This window comes from Wasmannia auropunctata, unplaced genomic scaffold (genome assembly GCF_000956235.1).
Source record: "Wasmannia auropunctata unplaced genomic scaffold, wasmannia.A_1.0 LD334250.1, whole genome shotgun sequence".
Classification (NCBI taxonomy): domain Eukaryota; kingdom Metazoa; phylum Arthropoda; class Insecta; order Hymenoptera; family Formicidae; genus Wasmannia; species Wasmannia auropunctata.
In genome coordinates this window covers 392,168-418,169 of record NW_012028640.1, presented here as the reverse complement: position 1 = coordinate 418,169, position 26,002 = coordinate 392,168, and the positions used below count along the sequence as shown (strand labels likewise).

Sequence of the window (26,002 nt, the reverse complement as noted above, 5' to 3'; positions counted from 1 at the left end):
GGGGGGGAGGCGAAACGCTTTGGCGCGTTCGCGATTGTTACGGAGACCGAGCTGTCGCCTTTGCCAAAAACCTTGGCGGCCACCAGTCTCGTCGTCGTCGTCGTTGCAGGAAGAAAATATCATATTGAGAGATTACAATTGGCCCTCAGTGCGAAGTCGCCGATTCTCTCGCACCATAGACCGCCTAGATTTCCTTGTACTTTATGACACTCGCGCAGCCGTTGCGGAGGTTACGGTTTACGATCTAAACATCAGCGATATTCCAGGAGAAGCTTTTCTTCGTCCGACACGGGGCGGGCTCTATCTTTATTCCGACTTTATCGTTGCCGTAAAGTAAAGCCTGTCGGCGCATTTGTTTTCGATAGGCGAGCTGCGTCGCAAGCGCGCGACGCGGAACCCAGCGCGAAAATTTTTCCCCGAGTGAACGAACTCCCGGGATCGAAAACGAACCGCGGCAGAAAATAGCGAAAGCACCAAAATTCGAGTTCTGTCGTGCATATAATCCTTCGAGCTCGATATCGTATTTTTTTTCACAGGTGAAATAGCAATTGCAGCAACAGTGCACTGTTGCGTGTTAACACTTTATCTACAATATTCCAATATCTTTATTTTCGTGATGAAAAGAAATGCAGAAAAATATTTCGCAACAATCTACTGTTGTATTTGTTTTAAATTAGACTTTAAAGAATAGATATTAGAAAAATCGTGCAATAGAAATGTTGAAGAAAATGCACTTCTCTCTCTTGCGTCTACGCGTATTTAAAACAAGAGTGAAAAAATTAAAATAAAATTAAACAAATCCTTTCTATCCTACCAATCCTTTCTTCGTGCTCCGCATGGTTTAATACATAACAGAAAAGTGTTTCTCTTCTGCGTCACGCCTGACTAAAAGCGAAGAGAAATATTTTCTCGACTGTACGTGATTCATCCGTTGCGAACGTCAAATCATTTTTTTCATGACCGAATAAAATTTATTTGAAGCAAGAATATTGAAGATATTTGTTCATAGAGATAAATTAGCAATCGCAGACTGTATTAGCTAATCGTTGTTTTACATTCAATTCCTATGATTCGCACGGCGTAATTATGTGCAGGCGCCGAAAGAACTTAAGCGCCGCGAAGTTGGTCGACGCGCCGTGTGCTGCTCGGTGCTGATTCTGTCGCTCGTGGCCGTGCTTCATGTCAGCTAACGCAAGCTTTGAGTCACCACAGGCAGATGCGGCGCGAAGCGACGACATTGGCTCCAGATGACTCGCGACGAAACGAGAACGTGTCTCCCGTCGTAGCGCCCGTCGAGAAGCAATCGAACGTGACGGCTGAGAAACACGTCGTCGAGATTTTAAATCGCTGTACCACGACTCACTGATGATTATATCGTAGTAATACACACATATCTATATGTCGGAGTACCGATAAAGTTTAGATAAATTAAATTGCATGTCGAACATGCTCCGTCTGAATTTTTCAGATTGATCTGGCTTTTCACTAATTTCATATAACTATAATTATTCCGTTAATTCTGTCAACATTATAACGTAGATAATTATCGTTGAGGGGGGAGAAATTCGTTTCCGATCCCAGAATACCGATTACTAATCCGACGGGAAGGGTGGAGCTGTTAACGAACATATGGCGGTCGTTGGCGCACGTCATACTATTCCCGAACAAGCGCCACGTTTAGTGAAAGAGGATACGAGCGGAAATGGACGAAAGTTGTATATATAAAGGACGTTAATCACGAGGGAGCACAATGCACTTATGCATTTTATGGTGCTTCTCTTATGGCTTAGGCGGATCGCTGAGGGCCGTTAATTTGGCAGTATGTATCCTGTATACGTATACCACATGTATATATCATGTAGCCCTCAGTAATGCTCTCCTACGATAAACCACAATATGCGTGACATGACATGTGTATGACGACGGAGTGTTTAAGAATCGGATGTCAAGAGCAGACGGTATAGGTGTGTTCTTACCAACCGTTTTCGTTATACCTCTCTTCTAGCCATTCGGGGCATTGAATGTGTTTAGAAGCGCGAAAGAGATCCCGATTAGAAGCGGTCTCCCTCAATAAAAGTCGACTTACAATGGATGTCATACGAAAAGAGGGGAAGGGGGAGAGGGGTCGTCGATGTCGAATGTGCGGCATAAATCCATCCATTCAATCGCGCTCCGCGTTGACCTTCCTGGCTATGAAAATGGGTTAGGTGAGAGTACACGCGCGCGATTCAGAAGAGCGATTCTGTAATCGCCGCACGTACGGAATCCAAGGTATTTTATCGGACGTGTCTTCGCGGACGACGGTTTCCGCACGGACTTCCGTACGCGTTCGCGAATTATTCTGGCTCTTCAATTACATCCGTCGTCTATTTTCGTCGTTGAGATTTGGATTAAACTGACGCTTGTTAAACAAGCAATATCTTTATATTTAATAATACTCGTAAAACTGAATATATATACCGAATGAATTTTAAAAAATATTAGAAAAATATTATTCATTATAATAACAAGATGTTGTAAATACGACACAGAAAAATGTAGAAATTTCATTACATTACGTTACACGACGGTTTATCCGCGTGACAGTCAACTCCGACGACGACTTGTTTCCGCGACAACGTTTCCTTATATCGTCTCGCACACTGGGAAGACCTTTCGCGCGGATCTCACGAAGGCGGTTTACGGGCTCGGTGACCGCGTAAAAAGGACCTTAGATAAAAAGCGCTCGTTCTCGGCAGACGGTTAAACCCGTTACGGATATAGCTCGAGAAAGAGAAGGCGGGTGGGGCGGGAGATTCGTATTTTCGAAGCGGTCTGCCAGCATCTGTCGGCGGCGAGCTCGGCGGCGAGCATGGAACGAGCATTGAAACAAACGCGCAGAACCAGCACGGAACACGAGGGAGGATTATCTCGACCGAGGTGCGTACTTAGGATAACAGCGAGAAAAGACAGAAGTATATATCCAAGGAAAATAAAAAGAAAGGGATTCCAGTGAAACAGAATGGACAACAAACAAGTTGAGCTCTGGCATTAAAGAGAGAATGCTCTTGTATATTTCCTTTAAAGAACTCGCTTTCTCTGATTTTTTTTTAAATTAAAAGCGATTTTAATCCGAAGATATATGTTTAACGTGATATAATTCTTTATGTTCGAAGAATTACTTGATATTTTTATTTAAATTGTTTCTACGTACACCGTCACGGCATATTAAATATTCACTTCAATATTTAATTGCGCAAGATTCGATCAACCTCTTACGGACAATCGGGATTTCGTAACATGTGCACGCTGTTTTCAGTTTGATGCAGATTATAGTTCGTGCCTAGCATCGGAAACGCCCACGCGCGTTGCGAATCTAGGACTGGCCATCAATAGAGGGTCCAAGGCCGATCTCTATCGATCATTAATTATATGCGAATGCCGTGGATAAATAAACCGAAGAAGCACGTACAATTTAGAGAAATGTGATTGTAACATTTCGTAATTTAAATTCAGATTAGTTTGCGCAGAGAATATTTATTCTCTACATCGTTTAGAAAGAAAATATTTTTCCAGAGAAATTTAAAAAAACAGTGAGAGATTTTTTTTGACAAACACACATTTTACTTTTGGCCACCCACATTTGGCATTTTGACTTTAGTCACATTGATATAGCACAATAAATCTAGCAACAGAAACTACGTCGATTAATCATTAGAATCCCAATCTGATTTTACATCGTCAGAAAGTTGGAAACTCAGGAGTTTCTTCATTAGCGATACTAATGTATGAAATATAAAGCCCCTTGGGATTTTACAGTAATTAATTTCGTTTACGCGGCATCTTTGTTAACAAAGTCCGACCAAAGTTAGAAAGCTTATGAAGTCCTCTGATGTAAAATCTTGTCAAATTTCTTTTAGTAATCTGTAATATGACAGAGAGAAAGCAAAAATGTTAAATTTTCTTCTTGGATCATCTTAATAAAGTTATCCATATTAGATTGTCCTATAAAAATATCGGTTAAAGTAATGTGAAATTGTGGAAATATCGGAATGTAACGTAATAAAACAATTTATTTTTAACATTATTTTACAAAAAAAAAATATTACGTTACAATACTACTATTGCCATATTTAAAAATATAAAAATCTATAATAAAAACATCTAATATAAAAGCAATATAAAGAAACATCAATTTGGGGATTGAGATAACTAAAGTAAAAATATTGAGTTTCGCGTAGAAAATACTTCGAAAATATTCTGTTTGCTTCAATACTGTAAACATCAATCACAATTGCATAACTCTCCTATTATTTTAGCATCGCGAAAAATCTCTCTGTATTTTCGAAATATATACCGTTTCACATCATGTCGCAAAGGGAGAAATACTTTCGAATGGCCAGAAGGTGGTCAAACAGTATCGATATCAAACTTAAGCATGCCTTATCCTCTATTCGTGCCAATCTGCGGGTGACGTGGATGACACGCCAACTGGCACGGTTCGCCTACACTTGGTCGTACATATCGCTTCTGCCCACGCATGGCACGGGCCGTCTCTTCGTCGTCGTCGTCGTCGTCGTCGATCATTTTCATTGAGTTTAACGCTTTCGAGCAGCACTCGCTGAGCGCGTCCGAGCGACGTACATATCCTCTACGCCCCTGCTTGAATCTGTGCCGCGTGATTGAGATTTCCTACGATCGGTTCTAAAAAAGCGCTATCAATTATCGCGTCTTCTCTTACACCGCGTAACAGATCTCGGCAATGTTTTGCCTAATTTTGCAACGGGCGACAATGGATCGAGACAAATTAGCGAAATGAAGACGGACGAAGGATGATGAATGTTACGTATCGTTTTAATAACGAAGAATAATAATAATAAGAAGAAGAATAATCGAGAGATACGGCAATTCTGGTTGCAATTTTTATCTCGAACACTTGGTATGATAACGTTCGGAGTGACACGATTTCTCAAGTGATGCAAACGGTATAGCTATCATTTTTCTCTCTCATTCTTTTCCGTAGCAATGCTTGAAGTTTTATGCGAATACGCCCCAGGTGCACCATAATGTATCTAATGCACTCCTACGTACTCCTGAGACATACATTACACGCAGATGCACCGCATCATTGCCCATCGTCTTCACGTAAGCTTTCTTGCTGCTGGGACGCGATGCATCGCCGTGCCCGCCCGCAGCAGCAAGAAACGCTTTGTTTGCCGTCGTGGGTGGAGACGAAGCGCGGGTGCTCCTCTCCATTACTAGCCGATTAAGCCATTAAGTTTGACAATAGACCGTTTTCTGACGAAGTCAACGAGGTGCAGGGCCCCGGGAATCCCTAACTCTTTTCACGCTAGATACTTTGGGAAAATATTTTCCGTAGACTTGGCGAATTGTCTTATTATTTGATCATTAAAGCAGTTTCTCTCGACCGCTAACGAAAAATAAACCTCTGAAAGAAATAAGAAAAGCGGATAAACGAGAATAATGCTGCAATTAGATGCTTATTATGTAAAGCGCTTCTGGAAAAAACTTTTATATTCATAGCTGCAGCAGAACTGTAATTATTGGAATTTTCATTTTGCAATGATATATTTCTTTCTTTTTCTTCTCTCATGCGTAAAATTCAATGCTACGATTCTTCCACGAAAAGGACCAACTTTTATTCAAACTTGGTTCTGTATTGCCGCACTTTTTATTCGCGAACCATTTATAATTAAGTTTTTTCTTTATAATTCTCTCTCTCTCTCTCTCTCTCTCTCTCTCTCTCTCTCTCAACGTGGTCAAAAGAAAATTTATTAAAAAATATCACGTTGGATAAGTTTTTTCGCGCAATATTGTATCTGATTGTACGTTTCGAAAGTACTCTAACTACTTCTTCGACCAATTTTCGCATTTCGTCGTCTATCTTTTTCTTTGTCCGAACGCTCCAACAGTCAGTTCCCGATCGCGACGCTCTCTTTTCTGTGTCCTTCCCTTCCGGGGGGAGCACGCGGTAGCCCCGATGGAGCGTTTCGTTTTGACATCGACACAATGAGGAAGAAAGGTAAAAGCAACGCGGGCGAAGTTTCATTGCCTTTCTCGACAGCTGCATCCCTCCCTGCCCGGTGAACACATTCAATCGAGCGGCAGAGAGTGGAGCAAAAGCGGGCGAATTTTCCTCGTATCCCGCAAAATAAAGTCTGAACTCCGCAAATCCCGCGATGCATCGCGTGTTTGTTCCCCCAGCAATCGAAATTATATTTCATACAATTTCAAACGATTTTTTTTATCTCGAACGATTCATGATATTCCCTTCTTTGTTATCTGTCGCTACTTTACGAGGCACTTTAATTCAGGAATATGAATACGTGGAAAAAAATTGAATCGCAAATTTGCGCGGAACAAGAGTATCTCACTTTTCAAAAAATACATATATACAATATATGCATTTTTTAACTTTTACAGAATTTAAAAAGTTGAGAGGAAAGAGAATACATTTTCAGAGAGGATTACGCTGCACCTTTAATATTAAATTTTTGTCATTTCGACGGTAGGTATATATATTACTTTAATATTTTATTTTATAATGCTCTGCGATTCACAGAATTGTTTAATTTTAAAAAAGACTTTTTAGATCGAAAGATTTACAGCGTGAAATACAAAATAAATGCATGTGCTATGTGAGACGTTTCACATAGAATAAATATTTCTCTTGCTTTGCACTGCGCTATGGGACAATTTGATTTCAATTCTATGGGCAATACAATCTATCTACAGAACATGCAGATTGTAATTAGGCTAATTAGCAACGGAAACGTTTCGAGTATCGACGGAATTGTACCAATGACCTATGTTATCTGCGCGCTAATGCAATCGTGATAACAATATTCATCGGGCTTGCACCGCACTGACCTGTCTGTAACCATAGGACGATTCATAAACCGGATATGGATCTGCGGGATTGCGGTAACGTTCTGAATACAATAGAATATATTATTAAATGACAAGGTCTACAATTAAAAGATTTAAAGAAGTAATGCCTTGCTCTGTCATTGCATCAATTAATTTTGTCTCATAGCATGTTTTGCATCTTCACCAATGCTACAGATAATAGAATATTGATATTAATTCGAGCTGATATTTTATCACAGAATATATTTCGGTATCTATTAATATGATATTCCGCGCAGGTTTATATCTTTAAAACATAATATCGTATTCATGGTTCATATAGTCAAAAATTAAATTAAATTATTACAACAGATTATTAATGCAATTTTCTCATGTGTAAATACATTTTGACAAAACATGGCTTTTAATCGTAAATTCGGTCGCGATAATGCAGAACAGTCAAAAATGCGATGTTACATTCATGATGTATAATGCGGAACGCGTTGGAACCCCAGCGAGCACAATTTATTTTCGAAAACGTTTATCGCGCTGAGCGATATATCGAACGAATTATTTATACGATCGGCTGTAATACGATCGAAAATGGTAATGAGTTTCTACCGGTGCACACACGAGCCTCGCGCGAACCCGTAAACTGTTATTACTCCATCAACCCTCGTGCGGCTCTACAAATGCGTCCCAGCATGCAAGAATGATGAATTTGGCGTATTTGCCACCGTTTAATTGCCATTGAAATTACATATACACCAGCGAATTGATTATTAATGGTGGTATTTATTTATGCGCAACGGGAATCTAATGAGCGCACTCCGGGCACGGGATTTTTGAATGCGCTTTAATTTTCGACTAATGAGTCGAGCCCGTCATACGGATGATCCATCAAGTCGGTTTCAAAGCTGCTTACAGACTCGAGCGAGTCATTTACATAACACGAACTCGCACACATGGAGTGTAATTATCAAAATTTATCAAAAAGAATGTTTCAAAATATAAAATATGTTTCTAATCTAATAATAATAATGAAATCTCTCTCTCACTCGGGCGAACGGAGTGCAGAATATAATAGTTAATCAGTAGTTATAAACAAAATATTCAAAATATTCCACGGCAACATATTTCAGGCAGCAAATGTCAATTACGATGTTAAATTAATTACAACGCGCTACTTTGATTTTGAAAAAAACTATCGAGTTTACGAGTCATCTCGTATTTATAGCATAAGCAACAACATGCCGCGAGCATCATCGCGCTTACGTTCTTCACGATATAACGGGCTGGTCCGTTAACGCGCTGCGCTTTACAGTTAGCCGGTCGTGCGAATTGTGCATTTATAGTTCCGGCAAATGAAGATTCGCTCCCAGAAAAAGGTATAGCGCAAAGAGGAGAGAGAAAGATTAATACGAATTTCGAGCAGCTACGAGCGAGAATATTCATTTTTAATGCGTCTCTATTAAACTCTTAATCGCGCTCGCGCGCATGCATGCAGAGTGCAACGCTCGCATCTTCTTTAGTACGGACGTGGCCATTGAAGCGACATAAAGCTATAACGCAATTGCGAAATAATGACCCGGCGAGCGCGGACTATCCCGGTGCGCTGAAGCCAGGTCGCGGAACCGGGTCGCATCGTATGATGAACGAAGGTAAAAATGCCACGTGAAAACGCTCGCTCGGGCGGACTGTTGCAGAAACGAATGCACTCCTACGCTTCTGCAATAAAGTCTTTACCGGCCGACTAACACGCCGATTTTATTACAAAGTGGGTAAATGGAACGATGTTGAGAATTTAACAAGGGACTTCGGTGTCGAATAGCAGTTCTCGAACGGACTACCTACTTGGAGCGAAGCTATATACCCGTGCATCTGGCGAGGCTCTGACATCCGCGAACGTAATCGATCGGGCGGACCTTCGATTTTTTCTTTATACAACGGAGGTGCTTCACCTCGTGCGTCGTTCCGTCCGACTGTGCGAATTTTCCGATCGATTTCTCCCTGGGGCCGACATCCGCGCGAGACCGGAAAATCTCTCTCCTGTTTACTTTTTTTTTCTCCCTCGTTGAACGAGTGTGTCAAGAGAGAGAGAGAGAGAAAGAGAGAGAGAGAGAGAGAAAATATTAATATGCCTTTCCGATTGCTTCCACTCGATGAAACCACACGAGAGTAATTAATTTCCTTCGTTCGCGCAATACGTAGGACGCCTGTGGGTCGATATACGCGATCGGGAACGTGAGATGCGAAATTTATTATGAATTATTATCAGATTTAAGAATGTGAGCTTCACTTCTTCTTCTTCTCTTCAGAATGCATTCTGAATTGAAATGGCAAAAGGAACGAAATACTCAATAATATATTAATTTTCTCATGGGCCGTCTTTCAATAAGCTCTATTAGAATACGTTTTATGTATGTAAATATATACAAGAAAAAATATAAGGCTTTATATTACTGCATAAAAAGAATAGTCTACTTTTATTTAAATTATTTTATACGACTGTGTTTACCGGCAACTTTTGTTGCTGATAAATTATTTCAGTTATTGGTGCTATCGCGAAACTCTGCGCTTTACAGATTCACATTTTATGGATTTTAGATTAACCTGACATGTTCATAAATGCATTTACAGATATTGAAAAATATGTTTGCCTTTAGATTTAAACACAAAATTCTGTTAGTTTACGTTTTAATATCATATGTTATTAAATTTTTTCAAACAAAATGTCATCTGATCAATTTCTAACACGATAACAGTTCGCAATATTGTAATAAAAACAAATAATAACAAATATTTATAAAAAAAAGTACAATTAAAATTCTTTTATGAATTTTAAATATTGTAAAGACATTTATGAAATAGGTATTTTATGACACATCAATTCTAATGTAAAGTATATTTTTTTAAAATACATACATGCATTCATTCACTGCTTACATATTTTATATTGAGTTTTTTTTATAAAAAATAAAAGAGATGCACTACAATACAAGTGTTAAAAATAAAATAGACATAATAAATTTACTATTGCGTTTTCGCCGTTTTTGATATAAACAACTTCGTCTAAAATTCGTCAAAAAATGACAGTAGCAGTGAAACAATTCATGCAAATAAATGAATGATTTACAGTACGATGTGTCTGCGCTTAATACGTAAATTACGACACCAATACTGACGTTATATTTTCTTGGCGCGACACAACATCTTTGCGAACAAGGCAATGTGCAAGGCAATGCGTCGGTTCGCATTTAAACAGAGCGACAAATGAACGAAGTCATCGTGAATCGACCTTCTAGACGCCACTCGTCGTTACGAGCGAATGCTTAATGAATAACACGCCGATCCGAAGGAGCACCCTCTCGGCTAAGTCGGTATCGTCGAGAGGGCCGCGTTAATCATCGATTAACAGCGATCCATTCGCTCCGAGTGTGCAACGATGTTCTGCTCGACGACGACAGTGACTCAGCTAGTGATGATTCGCTCACTCAGGTCGGGACCGGAAATGCAAAGCGCTTCAAGCATCAACGCGGACGGATTCCTATTCCGAGTGTCATATCCTGGGAAGCTTTGTTGCAGAGAGTCGCGAAACCAAATACAATAGAGTTTTAAGAAAGGGAAAAAAAGACAGAAAATTGAAAAGGATATATCTATTGTTAAAGTCTTATATCTTTTGTTAAAAATTATATGGTAGTTTATCTATTTCATCACTACATTTCTATTAAAATATTCCGAAGAATTACGAGAATTGTAAGACAAAAGATTTCAGAGAATTTACACTTCGATAGGAATCTTAATTATGAGACAACTCGCGGAAAACGAAAGACATATAGCACACGGGTGCTGAAAGGGTTGAGATTACTGTAAGAAATCATCGAATGGCGAAAGAGAGATAAGATCCGCGGCTTTCAGTACGCTGAAGTACCAACTGGTAACGTCAAGGTCTTTTTGTCGGTACCTTCACGGCCTGTCGAGCATTCCGAGAAGAACGAGAAAATAGCGAGTTCTATAGTAAGACTCGAACGCGACTACACAACGCCAGTACTAAATAAAGTCAATGTTTCGTTATAATTATGCAGCTTATTTCGCAAAACAGATTTGAGAATATTTCGTTTTAATTTAGCTGAAAAGCGCAGAGTAGCCTCCGGCCACGATGTTGTGCAAAACCATCTTATACGAGAATCGTTTTTAACGGGTAGTTTTGAGGGCAGCATTCCGCTACTTGATGATAACCGCTTGTCAAAAATGATTTGCAGCGGAGAAACGTGGAATCTCGGAGTTACGATTTGAGGAAGAGAAGTGATATATGTATACGCGCGATGGTGCACTGCGAGATAGGTTTAGTCTCCGAGAGAAAACGCGCGCGCAGAACAGAGCGTGGTGTACGCATCGCCGACATAAAGATTATACGTCTCTATTCCGTCTCCGCCGCGAGTGCGATTAACTATTTTCCCACCACGTTACATATCGCTCGGGCACGCTGACATTACTCATTTGCAGCTGGCGGCTTTTTCATGCAGCTGCAAGCGCAGCGCGCGCTCGTACGAAAGCTCGGCAGATTTAACCATCTTGGAGATTTATGCTGATGATATACGTTCGTATAAGTATTATGTAATTACATTATAATATTATTTTACGTCTTTCTTCTCTTCTCGCGCCCCCCCCCCCATTCTCTCCCTTTAATATCAAATATTGCAAAAGGAATTTATTTTATTATTTTTACGTACATATACATAAATATTGCGGTATTTCTATGCGTTGCAGGTTGCAGATATAAGGAAACGCGAGGAGAATTTCACAATGCGATCGATTTAACGTTAAGGCAGACGTACTTTTTTTGGGAAGATCCAACGTGCGCTCCGCCTCACATGTGACCGGAAAGAATAAATAAATCGTAATGTAAATCCACATAAATCCTTCGCACGGTCCTGCGCCGCCATCGCATTTACATTCAACATACTCCCATAAATTTTTATCGACTGCATTGACGAACTGGCGATCCCCTCCCCCGAGTCCAACAATGGACATAAATTCCATGGCGCCCTTTGTTAGGACACTTCCATTCTCGCTGGAGACCTCCTTTTTACACACGAGGGATATTATTTATACTCATGTCGAACTGCGGTGGGACCAATCCCGACGATTCATCATTTAATAACTCTCTATAATAATCGGACAGGAATATCCTCAGAGGTTAAAATTTAATTTAAACTTCAATCGATACGAATGTCCCGTTTATCTGAAGAAAGAAAAAACGGGATCAAAATCTCAGTCACTCATCTATCGATAGGACGAATCGATTAAAGCTAAAGTTTATATTTATAATTTTTCTGTTTAAATTTAACGTCTTATTCTACTTAAAAAGTAAAGCTCCTTTATTGAAATATTCCAAACTTAACAACAGAATCGGATTTATCACTTATAATCCATATTCTTTTGTACTACTCTTTTGTAATTTTTTCAAAGTGATAAATAAATAATACAAGAATATTAGTACTAATTCAGTTTATCGCGTAGCCACGATGACAATAGGAAAGGAAGAATTATCAGATGAGTCAAAAATGGTGCACAGCAACCGTTCTAATGTTAATAAGAGTTATGTGTTCGAAAATGGTAGCTGGCAATTGCAGCTCATTTACAATGAATAAGTCACCGAGACGCACGTGGCGGTTTACGTAATTACGTTCGCGCTTTGGAAAGGTCGTCGATACAAAGAAACTCGCGTGATTCATCCCGTCCTTCCCAGCGTAAACGCGGTGACTGTCATGCTGTAATTTTCGCAATGGAATTTACTACGAGATGTTATTTTACAAGGAATGCCAGAATAAAATAAGTTTACGACTGTAGCCAACTCTGTTGTTTTCCCCGTGTACCTTTTTTTTTTATATCTCGTTTCCTGTTGCGACGATGAGTCGTTCTGAACAACGAAACACTGTTCTGAGAGACGCGTTAAAAGTTGCAATCCAGGAAACGAAGAAATATAAAATATTTTTAAAAACCCGATTATATACATATTGAACGTACTATATGCAAATTGCATTGAATTGTATTATATGCAAATAAAATGTTTCAAATACATGATTTTAATATGTGCAATGCGGATCACATATCTTTTATTTTAACTATTCTATATTACATTATTTTCCCGATAAGCAGTCAAACTTGTTTATCAATTTCCGATATTAAAGATAAAACGATCCTTTTTTGCACATAATCCTTTGACCGTTGACGGTCATTAATGAACATTGCTGATGGTTGCACAGTATTTATATTCACGTAATTAACGGTGAAATATGTATATCAAACAAAAATTGCTCCTCATGGAAAATCTATCTGGTATATTGCAAATAAAATCACGAAGCGTTAGATTTTTCATCTCTGACTTTATACATATGTTAATGTGAAAAATGTAAGCTCGAAAATATCAGTTTCGAGATTAAAAATGAAATTACGCAGTCTGCGTAATGTGACATATAAGGATTAATTTGATGTACTAGTGCAGATTTTGTTTGAAAAACGTGCGCGTAATACAGTAGTGCAACATAGAATATTCATGAAAATGTTAAAATGTTTAGACAGAAAAATAACATAAAATCATAAACCATAAGAAAATATATGTAACTTAACTAGTTTTGCTATTTAAACAGGACTCGCCAAGGGATCTGTTCTCGCAATAGCAACGCGACGTTACAACGCGAAGGAATTTTGTTCTGCGGCAAGAATTCCCCGAAGAAATTGGCGAATCTCACATCCCACGCGAACGATGGCCACCATGCGCTCTGACAAAATGAAATTACACGACAATGACGTTGCTTGTCGCGTGATCATGAAAATGCAATGCACATCGTAATGTGTGATACCGATTAAAACGTACCGAATGATTCATCGATCGATGCGTCATACAGGAATCGAGCGTCAATCTATCGATCATCAAATTTGATTGTGCCAAAAAAGTTTCTCTCATTATAAATTGCCACCGTACAATTAAGTAATTTTGTTCCCGATGCCATTTTTATATCAACATGTTATTTTAATATGCCATTTAATTTAATTTATTCTTAATTGAATTTATTCTAAAAAATTCCCAAAAAATTTTTATTTCCTCCCTTCAAAAAAAAAAATGGAATTGACGAATACCGCGTCTGTTAATAGATTGCCAATTACGCGTTAACTGATATTCAATAACAATTTATTAAAATATCAAATTCATAAATCAAGCATTATTCAAATTCTTTCTCTCATTCTCTTTCGCTCTAACGAGTCATAATTTGATATTGCGGGTATACGATGTTCTCAAATATAATTTGCGTTTGCGTTAATTTTACTAATATCTCACTTTCAACTATCTATTTATACACAGGAAATGAACGTACCTGGAGTTATTTATAAAGAAATCGTGGAGATAATTTAATTATCTGAACGTGACATATTAAAAATAGCGCGCTATCATTAAAAAATTAAAATTTTATGTTGTATATCGAGAATGCAAATTATGACTAAAGCACGGAGAAACGAAGCTTTAACGGTTAATGTTTACGAAACGTGAATAATATATATATCACAGTTGCCGCGTGAATTTAGCCGCGGATCTTTTAAAGTTCAAAACGAAGAAAAAAATTACATTACGGCACATGAGAATAAATAGTATACATTTCGTATCGCTTCGGCACTGGCAAACGCATCAGTATGATATATACATATATATGTATCAAACGTATATATAATATATATATATATCAAAAATGAGATATAGATCATATAAAACAACGAAGCGCAGGAGCTAATCGAACGACCTTGAAAACAATGCTCCGAAAAAGACCAATGCGACTTTTCTTCTTAACGACACTTTGTCGTCGCAGTCTTGGCGGTGTTTTTGTTTACTTCGACGTAAAATCAAAACACACGATATGTGCAGTTACGTGCGATTGTAATATATATAACACGCGCATACAGCAACGTGAGAGATCAGCTGGAAGCTGTTAAGTGTGTCACCGCGAGGAAAAGTTAACGAAAACTCCGTAACGTAACACGCGAGGACGGGAGCAAAGATTCACAAAAACATTCGGCGTGACTCACCTTGACTCTCGGCGTACGCGGCAGGGACGAGGATCGCCAGCAGCAACGTCAGAAGGACCAGCACCAGTTTGCACCTCACTGTCGCACCGCCGCCGCCGCCGCCGCCGCCGCCGTCACCACTACCGTTGTCGACGGCGACGACGCGTCGCGGATCGGCGCGCCGGGAATCGCGCGCCATGTTCCTGAGACTCGGACACCGCTGGGCTGGCTCGGCTGCCTGGACGCGTTGACCGCGGCTCACGCGAACGTCATGACAACACGATGCTCCTCACGGGCACGACGCACGCTCCTCGCACGTTGGCAGTCTCGAGTCTGTCGCTCGCGCACGCACACACCACACTCACGTTACCGACCACCCAGCCCGACTGGCTCCGAACGCGCAGCGGCAGACCGTTGCGACACCTCTGAAGTTGGCCGACCGCCCTCTTCCCCCACTATGGCGGCGTCGAGTCACGGCGCGGCGGAAACGACCGAGCGCGCGCGGATCGCGAGCGCACCCATAACGCACGGAATTCAAACGCGTATTCGTTGACATGTATTACTTTTTGTAATTGATAATCCGTGAAAAAAATGTTTCCATTCACGCATTTGATGATATTAGAGACTAGAGACTCGGCTTTAAGAATTTAAATTTTTAGAGACTGCAGTTTTCTGAAGAAATATCGTATCCTTATTATCATTTTTCAAATAAAACTATACATAATATTAAATCTAGATTTAGTGTAAATATTTATTGTAGGGAAAATAAGATAAAATATCATGAATTTTTTAACAGTTAATGAAATTTACGCTTGTATATACTTTGATGTATGTATATAAAACACATAATGAATATTAATCGATAAAAGAATATTTTAAGCACAATAGATTTTTTTATGCCTATATATTGCGATAAACCACTTACCTATTGCTTTTATTCGATACTGCTAATATATAAAGAAAAAAAGAGCTTAAAAAAATATTGAAACGTTAGTAACGATAGGCGCGGTTTCAATGCGGTATCGATCAAACTTTATGGTTGGATGGTTTTGTTTGAGTTCACGATTGCAGCAGGTAAAAATTCTTAAATCAGGAGAAGACTATTTTACTTGCCTCTTATAATGGAAAACGTGCAAAAAGAATTGACGAAAAGAATTATAAACGAATGTAAAGCAAGACAGACATCAGTGACTAAGGATTTGGCTTCGTTCTTGGTAATTTAATATTTTAGTAACCAATAAGATATATATATATTATTGAAACAAGCAAGATTCTAAGCAACAATTACAAGCAGTGCTCTCAAAAAAACTTTTAGCTTTCTCTTTATCAATTAAATCCAGCGTACCGAAAAGAAAACGACGAGGAAAATGTGAAAGAGGTCCAAGCTATAACGGAGAGGCTATGTGACCAAAGCCGACCCAGTCTTGTAACTTTGAAAAATCAGCTGTACTTCGCTAAGCATTATCATGACAGAGGTAAAAGCGTGTTTGAATGTTATTTCTATACTTACGTACGAATCATTATCACACTTTCGTACTTCGCTCAGACGAAACTGTCAAAAGGCATCGATTACGACTGCACCAAAAAACCAGACCTTTGGTCGCCGAAATTTGCGAAACTAATAAACTGGAGAGTGGGAAGGATACGGAAAAATTGTATCAGAAAATATTAGCAGTGATAACGGTTCTGAGCGGTCTAGGAAGTCCCACAGTCTCATCGGTTCTGAGGTAATTATCACGTTTATGTAAATTTAATAACGATTTCGATAACAACTCGGAATTAAATAAAATCAAGCAAGATCAATAACAGTTTCTATCTCACATTTCTATATTCTCGAGCATGAATAATTTATCTTGCACTAAATATAGCATTATCACCGTCACGAATAAAAGACAATTTTTTCATCTATACGAACCGAAGTCTGCTCTAAACAAAAATTATATACACGGATATATTTATATATGAAATTATTATATTCAATTCCTCGTAAAATCTTCGTATAAAATTTGATAATATTATATAAAGATATATTTTACATTAGGGAGGTTTCGGTGGCGTTGCAGAGCGTCTTCCAGGCTTCCGAGCTGGCTCACTACGTAACTTTGCCGAAACGAGAGAAAGAGGAGCAGCTGATGGAGTTGATGTGTCTAGTCGCGGGGATCCGTCTATTTAATAGAGATTGTCAACGCGGTGGCGAGGGGATCGACGATCGTAAGAGCGTGGAATAATTTTTAATTCGCCCGATGATGACAGCGTAAATTCAAATGACCTTACATGGGGACGATATCGTGAAAGATGAAATTACGCGAACGCTCCCCACGTTGCAAGAATAATCGGCGATAATTGTTTTTGTTTAGTGCCGAGCATTCTACAAGAAGCTCTAACCAAGACCCGTAATTCTATTCTCGAACTGCTGGAGCCGCTAATGACCAAGATATACAAGTTCACGGCCGTTGTGGAAAACGCGATCACGCGCATGTCGATCGACCCCTCGGATGCTGCACGTGGCATCTCGACGGAAGCGGCATCCGACGCGGAAGAAAAGATTGAGTGGGCCATCGAAATGTTAACGGCCAGTCGTCAGCAGGAAATCTACATTAGGTACTTCTCGAAAGAGAAATGATATATTTGGAAGAGAAATAATTGACAATTGATGGGATTTCTAATACAATCTTGTCGTAGAAAGCTGCTGAGTGATGTGGAGCGTAGCGAGAATGCGGTGAAGAACTTGATGGAGCGTCTTCAAGCGCGGCTCTTTAAACTTCACGACACTGTTCGATACAGAACGGCTATCCCTACTACTCAAGTTTACGTAAATATGACTGCTTGAAAAAATAAATTATAGTTGATGCTCGATAAAATGTTTACTAGCACCAGTCATTTGCAGAAATTGAAAGTTATGAAATCCCGTATAAATGATTTTAATAACAATAATATAATTTCGTTTAAACTTATTTTCATATAAGTCTGATATTATTGTTCCGTTGGAACAATTAACTCGTTTATTAAAATTTATTTTATGTTAGCGAAATTTTATGACAAAATAATGTTTCTTTGAAATTCGGAAAATTATAATTAAACTTCATTAGAATAAAATATATATATAATTGTTACATAAAATATACAATTATTGAAATGTCCCCAATGAACGTAATCATATTACGATTAATAATGTAAGTATATTCTGCCTACCAGCCGCAATTTATTGATCTGGCGGATATATGGATGGGTCTGCAAGATGAGGTGATCATTTTGAGTAGCGTTAACAACTTCCTGTGGGAATTACAGAGTTTGAGCAATAAGGTATTAATGCATGCGTTCGCCTGTTATCGATCTAACGTACGTTCAAAGTATATATTCAGAACGATTTATGTTATAGACTGTAAATATTTACGATCAGTCGAAGTTAGGAGATATAGCTGAGGGCGTGGATATTTTAACCGATGCTGAAAGATTGGAACGTTCCATGGGCAATTTAATAAGTATTAATATGTCTTCAAATTTTACACTACATAATAATGCAAATAAATTTTTACTTATCATTTTGGTCGCATAAATATTTATATAGAATACATATATGTATATACATATAATACATATATATATATATATATTCCGGTTTTTACAGCGGAGTGTGGAGAGTGCTTGATATATTATCCAAATGTCACTAAAGATTTCGAGAAGATTAATTTAGAGGTAATCGTATTAGAACAGTTATGAATGCTTCTATAATGTCGCGAAACTTAAAAAATTAAAGTGTTTATGTAAAGATTTACGCCCGTCTGTCCTACTTGAATAAATTTTTAAATAATGCTAGACCGAGGAATATAATAGTTTCTAGGATTTTGCGCGTGGACATTTGCGACAGGCAAGGGTGCCCTTATACCAGGAAATCCAAACAACGGTGTGGCAAAATGGAGAGGAAAACATTACGCCTTTAAATCGCCCGATGTAGCCGCTAAGTTCGGAGAAAACCCCGACAGGTATTCTTTTATTGTAAATAAATGTAATCCACAGAATCTCAGCTTTGAATGTTAATAGGTACGTTTACGACGCGCTTAATTTTGTCCGCAACCACGCGGAATATATCCACCTGTTCCAATTACATGAGGAAATCGTAGCCATGCAAAGCCAAGAAGAGTGAGTTGTTATAATTGTAATCATATTCTATTGCTTATTCAAACTCACGAGAAGCATATAAAAATATTTGCTTTTTAAGATTAACGGAAAAAGGATTGCGGTTAAAGATACGTCACGATCAGAAGGTTCAAACGGACGTTCACATACTTCCGCCCTACATTGATAAAGATTATACTTCCAGCGTTTGGGAGTTGAAACGTAGAGCATTACGCTTGGTAAGTCGAACTTTACTAATGTTGTAAAAAAGAATACTTGAACGATAAAATTTATATGTCTGAGAAACATAAAAAAAAAAACTGAAAAGTTCTGTAGCGGTAACAATTTTAAGAACTCTGTATTTTTTTTTATCTACCCGCGACTTTTAATATTTCGATGCATTATTATTTGTAAAGTTCTGACGTACTACGAGACACAATCGAATATAAGCAATATACATTACGCATTATTACACATATACAATTTATCTTATCTTTTCTTAGTTCTGTAGATGAAAAATACTAATTTCGCATACAATGATTTTTCAGGCAAACATAAGTCGATGTGCTACGCGCAGCACGCAGACATTTAATTCGCACTTTCGATATGGTGTTTATGTGCAAGCGGCTTCGCTTCAGGATAAAGAAGTTCAAACCAGAAGAGATAACTGTACAAACACTAAGAAACTCATGACGTTTATATTTGGATTACGAGGCAGGCGGGATGACAATCAGCACGTTGTATCGTTCTTGGAAGATGGGCTCGAACATTTATAAAATTTAAGTCGTCAGAGATAATTGGTAAACTTATATACACATAAATGTCTCAATAATACTGATATTAAATGAAGTAAATAGAAAGGCCATTTTAAGTGAATTATATATTTATATTGTAAATAATTAATCATATATATGAATGCATTTATTTGGAATATTATAGGATATATATATTGGGTCCAGTTAGGAAGTAATTAAAATAAATTACACACAAGACAGTTTAAAAAAAATGAAAGCAATACCTTTTTAATGACATTTCCAAATACATTTCACGAAACATTACAATTTAAATAATGTTTTTCTTTTTTAGAGAAACAAGTTTGTATACTAATTTATCATTCCGTACGCATAGCATTTCCCTTCACATATGTAATGCTTTCGTTATCGTAAACTGCAATGATTTCATTCGTGTGGCTTTCCTCGTGACTTAGGCCAGCATTTCTTTAATTTATATTCAAAATACACGAATTTTACATATGTCGAAGCTCGGACAGATGTATGCGATTAAGGGTCCGCACCTCGCGCTTCGTGAGCCTATTATTTTATTTCCTACACTTCAACAGCCAGTGGTTGCTGCACGCACTGTGACTTTTAATCATTTAATATGCTTATAAGATAGCTTTCAGTGAATATATTGTTTTACCATTAGATCTTAAACGTTAGATTCAATTTTTACACCAAGAAACCTATATTACGACAATAATTAGTAATTACACGATAATACAATTAAACTTTGCTTACATTTGCATGTGTATAATGTAGCTATTATACAGAAGAGGTACAGGATGTTAATTTTTCGCATAGCTTCTCGCTTTGTTTTTTTTTTTTAAACGTCCGCACATTTTTGTCATTCTGGAGGCAAAATCTGTCATTCTATTACATCCATTTTTCAAAAGACATAATTTCAATATAAAAAAAAAGATAAAGAATGATGACAAAAAAAAATAAAACTATCATCAAACTACGCACAATTCGTAGTAGATTTGCAGAAATTTATCGTTCGCCAGTACAACTGTCCGTATTGTTTGTGATTTGCGGTTCATCATATAGTGTAGTTCTACATATGAATTAATCGATTTGAGTTCCTTTGATTTCACAGGAAAAATTGTTTCATTGGCAAATCAATATGAATGATAAACATGTATACGCACTTAGCGAATTCGCCTGTTCATATCGCTCGCTAATCTCACGTGAATGGCGAACAGCAAATTATAAACCGCAAATCGTGCGTAGTCCGGCATTAACTTCACGAAATTCCGTACATACACGATTAATGGTTAAGATCATTGACAATAAAATACAGATATTTCCTTAGTACTCGAAATGTATTGAAAATAATTATATTACCAATGTAATATATGTCTTAATTGAAATGTTACGTAATAAAATTGAGCTTCTTAAATCTCAAAAAAATTACTTTCAAATTCAAACTTCGATTAGATTATCATTCAATAATGCCATTGCTATAATAATGCGCCATGTTACGTTGCATTAGGAGTAAGATATTGTTATTAATGACGACCATACAAATGATATAACATTTATTTTGAATTAGATGACTTAAAACCAGCTTATTGACTATTGGCCACTGTAATGTCATTCACATTTCGAAATCATCTGAACGTCCATGGTAACAATTGTCCCAATGTCAAAGAAAATTTGTAATTTACCTGTCATCCGAATGAATATGTCATTGAAAACGAGTTATTCCCAACGCATTTATTGGGAGTCATATTTATAATAATACAGGATCAATATATGATATTATAGTCATCAATGGGACAAAATAATTACAATGGGCGGCAGAATATATCGGAATGGTGTAAACATGGTCTAAAGTCTTAAGTCGCAAGAAATACCTTTGTGTTTCATGTATAGTATGTATGTATCGTGTGAGAAAGATGAAGAGGTGCACGAGACGCACCTTGGAATATGTTATATATATATGTATATAACTTGTCGGAGATCGGGATTGAAGAATGATTTAATCTACAAAGTGATTTTTGAGGTATTTCATCATACCGAAAGTTCTGAAACGCTTTACTCCGATTACCTTCATTAATTCCTCATCACAAATCGCAAATTGTTTATTCTTAGGATCCTGTAAAAACAGTCATTTTCTTGATAACATAATCTTTCAAATATAAATACATACATTTAATATATATATATATAATTTCTAAGATATAAGAAAAAAAGTAAAATAGAGAATGTTTAAGTATAAAAAAATATTAAATAATTACAAATACTTACATAAAGATTCCTTTCCTTGATGATACTCCATACTTTCTTCACGACTTCATGTCGAGCCATTTGTTCCGCGCCAACAACCGCGGCGAGTTCTGGAGACAGTGTTATAGCGCGTGTGTAACCGCCACCCTTGCCTTTGCCACCACCACCGCCACCCTTCTTTGCTGTGCTTCCTGGGGCTTTTTTGTTTTTACCCCAGTCCTCATCGCTGTCACTGTCGCTACCCTTCTTTTTTCCTTTTTTTCCAGGCTTACCTACAAAAAAAAAAATACATATTAACACAATCCATGAAAGATTTTTAATAAAATCTTGACAGAAAATAAAACTATTACAATAAAATATATCCTACTTTTTTTGGGTGTAACTTTAGGTTTCTTTGGACTGTATTCTTCGTCGCTAGCATCATCATCGCTGGCGCTTTCCTCATCATCGGAGGATCCCTTCTTGCGTTTGTTAGGAGCCTTCTTAGCCGGATTTCGCTTGGCTGGTTTCTTCTCTTCTTCTTCCTCTTCCTCTTCAGATCCTTCCTCCTCTTCTTCTTCACCATCTTCAGACTCTTCACTAGCAGCCTTCTTTTTCTTCTTTCCTCCATCTTGCTTCTCTTGAAGACATTCCATGACTAAATCATCCACTTCTTTTTTCCTATAAAAGATGAATGTAATTTGTTATCTTATATGTATGTAATTATTGCGAGAATAATCTGTAAGCTGAGATACGAAAACGTGTCAGAGGAGGAACGAGGTGGTAACTTATATCTATTATGCAGTTCCACTCAGAGAAATCCTCTTTTTTTTCTCTAGGACACCGAGAGACTCTCTTGTGCACAATTTTATAGTGCACAAGTGCCTATTATATGTCCATTTTGGTCGAGTTTTTTGTTCAAAGATAATATAATTAATAAAATAAATTACATTTTATACTGAAAGATAACTCTGCCATAGTAATACAATCTGCATGTCACAAGCACACATAATAAATTATCAAACCGAAATTGATAAAAGAATGATTCGCTTCTCTATTTAGAAACACGTCTCAACTTGTGTAAAAAGATATGCAGAACCAGATTACTTTATACTGAATGCTTGCACACACATGTAGTTATGCATTCAGAATTCATATATACTCTTTATTTTATTAATACAATTTATACTAAAAATTAACTCACATTATTAACACGATGAAATATTGTTTTATAACATAAACGTATTCAACCTGCAATGATATAAAGGCAAAGACAACGAACAAAACAGTTCGAGTTATAATCACGACGAATAGTCTTTAGAATGTTGCAGCATTAACGTGAGCAAATGCGCTTGTATATCGAGGAAAAATATTTTGTCACGTCGTGTAATATGAAGCGACTTGGTATCAAAATTAGCGCTGTCGCTTTTTCTTTACGTGCCGTTATACGATGATTGTCATATCTTATCGTATATCAAAATATAAAATGTAAAAATATTTCTGTGATCATATTTCATCCAACATGTTACATTTTTTTATCTGCTGCTTACCTTTCTATGAGGTCAATATCGAGTTTTTCTTCGATTTGTTGCCTCACTTTCTTAGCAGACATCGTAGTGAGGTCCGCATCCTTCAGGATGGCTAAACAAAATTAATAAACACGATATAAATGCACATTGCAATTATAAAATGTTAAAATATTCATTTAAAAAATCGAAAAAAATCTGAAACATTTTTAAATACAATATTAAATATTAATTTATGTATTTCATATAATTCTTGCTTAAATTTATTAATATTAATTAAAAAATATAACGCACAAAGTTTTTATATACACTTTATTCATCACAATTTTTTTTATATTCTAATTTTTTTTTATTATTTGGGAAGGATAAGGTGCTAGAGAAAGAGAAAAATTACGATTTAAAGTACAAGCTCGCGTAAAATGGTTTACTTAAAAAGAAATAAAAAAAAAGAAAGATATCGCCTCGCCGTTCATTCCCCGCGTTTGCGTATACGCAGTGATACTGGGATAGTTTGGTTTCCCGCGTTGGGGGGATCTAGTGAGTATCGAGCGCAAATGGCCGCCGTGGCGCGCGCCGTGCCGGTCGCCGGCGCGCCGATCGGAGCAGAGCGACGCACGACTATAATAAAAAGATATCTGTAAGTACGCGACGAGGCGTCGTTGCGACGCGTGGAGCGAGACGCGGAGGGATTTTTCTTCGCGTGCCGCGGTCGATCGGGCGGCGCATTGATTTCCGAAACGATCGAAAACCGCGAGAAGATGGAAGGGACAGGTAGGAGAGACAGAGAGAGCGAGAGTAGAAGGCAACGGAGGAAAACGGAGAGGATGGTGTCGGCTCGGTCGCGCGCGCGCGCGCGTTGTTCGCGCTCTCGGTCGATTCGCGACGCTCGCCGAAAACCGTTCACGAAAAAAAATACGCGGGCGCGCGGGTGCGCTCGCGCGCGCGCGTGTCAGTAGCGCGCGCGCTTCGTTAATCATCAACCGTTGCCGCTTTGTAACTCGCAAACGGGCGAGATGCGGGATTTGTAATGGCGAGGGACGGGGGCTTTGCGTCGGGAAAAGATAGCGAACTGGCGAATATCACGACATATTAACTGCGACGATGACGACGGGCAGCGGCGGCGGCGGAGGCGGGCGGCAGCGGCTCCGGTTATAACCAATGACGATCCATTCGGCGATACGCGAGAGAGGCGCGCGAAGGAGGGAAAAAAAAAGGGCAACGCGCGCGCGTGTACGTGTGGTCGTTTCCGATCGACGGCGGAGCGTAGTTCTTTCTCGAAGGAGCTTTGCACAGGAATATACGCACTTTTTTTTATCTCCCACGGCGTAAAAATCCGCGGTGACGCGGTGCAGAGTACGAGTAAGCGAGAAAAAGTGACGAGAGCGAATGCGTAAGAGAGAGAGAGGGAACGAGACACGAATACGAGAGCGAGGCTGATAGGCGCGCGCCACCACACACTCGAGACGCGTCATACGGCCCGCCGCAAGGACGGGGCGAGAAAGCTATCTTTTTATAGCGAACGACGAAAAATCCGTACTTTCGCCAGGGCACCGAAATGGCTGGTCGAAAAATCGCGAGCGGATTGCACGCGGCGGCTACTCGGCCGATTATTCCGTTAATCCGATACGTAGGTGGTAAAATACGGCGAGCCTTACGGTTGTAATGGCCGGCGTGGGGCACGCCACTCGGGCACATACGTGCGCGCTAAAGTCGTCACGTCGCAAGAGCAAAGACCCCGATTTCGCCTGTATTCCCGGTGCCGCGGCGACGCGGAACGGGCGCGAGTGCCCGAGCGTAGACGAATTCCGCAACAATCCGGCCCCGAAATTGCCTACATCGCGCGATATCGCCACTTACCGGTGATCTCCTTGCGTAGCTCGTCCTTCGAGATATCGGCCATGGTAGATGCTACTCGCTATACGTACTGCTGCTAACTGAGCCTACGCCGGCTACGGACTCCCGTAGCGTCCGTTGGTACAGTCCGCGCCGAGAGCGCCGCGATACGCGCCCGGCCGACGCGCCTACGAATGCGAATAACTCGAGAACGAACGCACCGAGACGAATACTCGATACACCAAATCGTGTTAGTTTTTTACGACCGACAAGTTTCTCATGACGCCCCACGCGTAATTCGGTGATCGGAGTATGCCAATTCGCAGTTCCTCCACGTCGCTCCGGCCGTACTTTCCCAGCTGACTGTCCATGAAGCGGCCGCTCGTGGCTGCCGGTGGCGTCCACGGTACAGTCCGCGCGTGCCCCTGCACGGCGGTCGCCCCGGAAAAAGGAGCTTCGACGTGCGATAACTCCGCAACGCGGGCCTGAAAACGGATACTATATACACCAAATCGGGCCAACTTTTTTTTCTCTACAAGTTTCCCATGACGCCCCAGGCGCAATATTGCGATTTAATCGACCCGACTCGCGTTTACATCGCTCGTGCCGCGCGAGCTTTTTGTCGCCGAC

At 39.0% G+C, this 26,002-nt stretch overlaps 3 protein-coding genes across 3 annotated transcripts in view; 1 reads left to right on the top strand and 2 right to left on the bottom strand.

Moving 5' to 3' along the window:
* Positions 1–15,277, bottom strand: part of LOC105458922 — an 87,401-nt gene extending 72,124 nt beyond the window's left edge. Inside the window, exon 1 of the mRNA XM_011704535.1 lies at positions 14,932–15,277. Within this exon, the coding sequence (XP_011702837.1) occupies positions 14,932–15,109 (178 nt within the window). The 5' untranslated portion in view covers positions 15,110–15,277. The remainder of the gene's footprint in view (positions 1–14,931) is intronic.
* A 667-nt stretch (positions 15,278–15,944) lies between these two features.
* Positions 15,945–20,548, top strand: LOC105458918 (UPF0704 protein C6orf165 homolog). Its single transcript, XM_011704533.1, has 13 exons — positions 15,945–16,124; positions 16,226–16,385; positions 16,457–16,637; positions 16,952–17,121; positions 17,268–17,511; positions 17,593–17,722; positions 18,106–18,213; positions 18,290–18,392; positions 18,539–18,606; positions 18,745–18,893; positions 18,952–19,050; positions 19,130–19,265; positions 19,575–20,548. The coding sequence occupies exons 1-13, from the start codon at positions 16,032–16,034 to the stop codon at positions 19,800–19,802; spliced, it is 1,869 nt and encodes a 622-aa protein (XP_011702835.1). The 5' UTR covers positions 15,945–16,031; the 3' UTR covers positions 19,803–20,548.
* On the bottom strand, positions 20,022–25,505 carry LOC105458919 (upstream activation factor subunit spp27). The gene is made up of 5 exons (XM_011704534.1): positions 25,397–25,505; positions 23,564–23,654; positions 22,402–22,694; positions 22,056–22,306; positions 20,022–21,903 (listed from the first exon to the last, which is right to left on the bottom strand). Exons 1-5 carry the CDS (start codon positions 25,437–25,439, stop codon positions 21,787–21,789), a joined length of 795 nt encoding a protein of 264 aa, XP_011702836.1. The 5' UTR covers positions 25,440–25,505; the 3' UTR covers positions 20,022–21,786.
* Positions 25,506–26,002: the final 497 nt, after the last annotated feature.

Excerpts from the sequence above, each read along its gene's own strand:
- LOC105458919 (XM_011704534.1), bottom strand. The coding sequence starts at position 25,439 with ATGGCCGATATCTCGAAGGACGAGCTACGCAAGGAGATCACCG. Across the intron at positions 22,307-22,401 it reads TAAAGTTACACCCAAAAAAA|GTAAGCCTGGAAAAAAAGGA; the intron begins GTAGGATATATT and ends TTTTTTTTGTAG. Across the intron at positions 21,904-22,055 it reads TCAAGGAAAGGAATCTTTAT|GATCCTAAGAATAAACAATT; the intron begins GTAAGTATTTGT and ends CTGTTTTTACAG.
- LOC105458918 (XM_011704533.1), top strand. The coding sequence starts at position 16,032 with ATGGAAAACGTGCAAAAAGAATTGACGAAAAGAATTATAAACGAATGT. Across the intron at positions 16,638-16,951 it reads ACAGTCTCATCGGTTCTGAG|GGAGGTTTCGGTGGCGTTGC; the intron begins GTAATTATCACG and ends ATTTTACATTAG. Across the intron at positions 17,512-17,592 it reads CAGCAGGAAATCTACATTAG|AAAGCTGCTGAGTGATGTGG; the intron begins GTACTTCTCGAA and ends ATCTTGTCGTAG.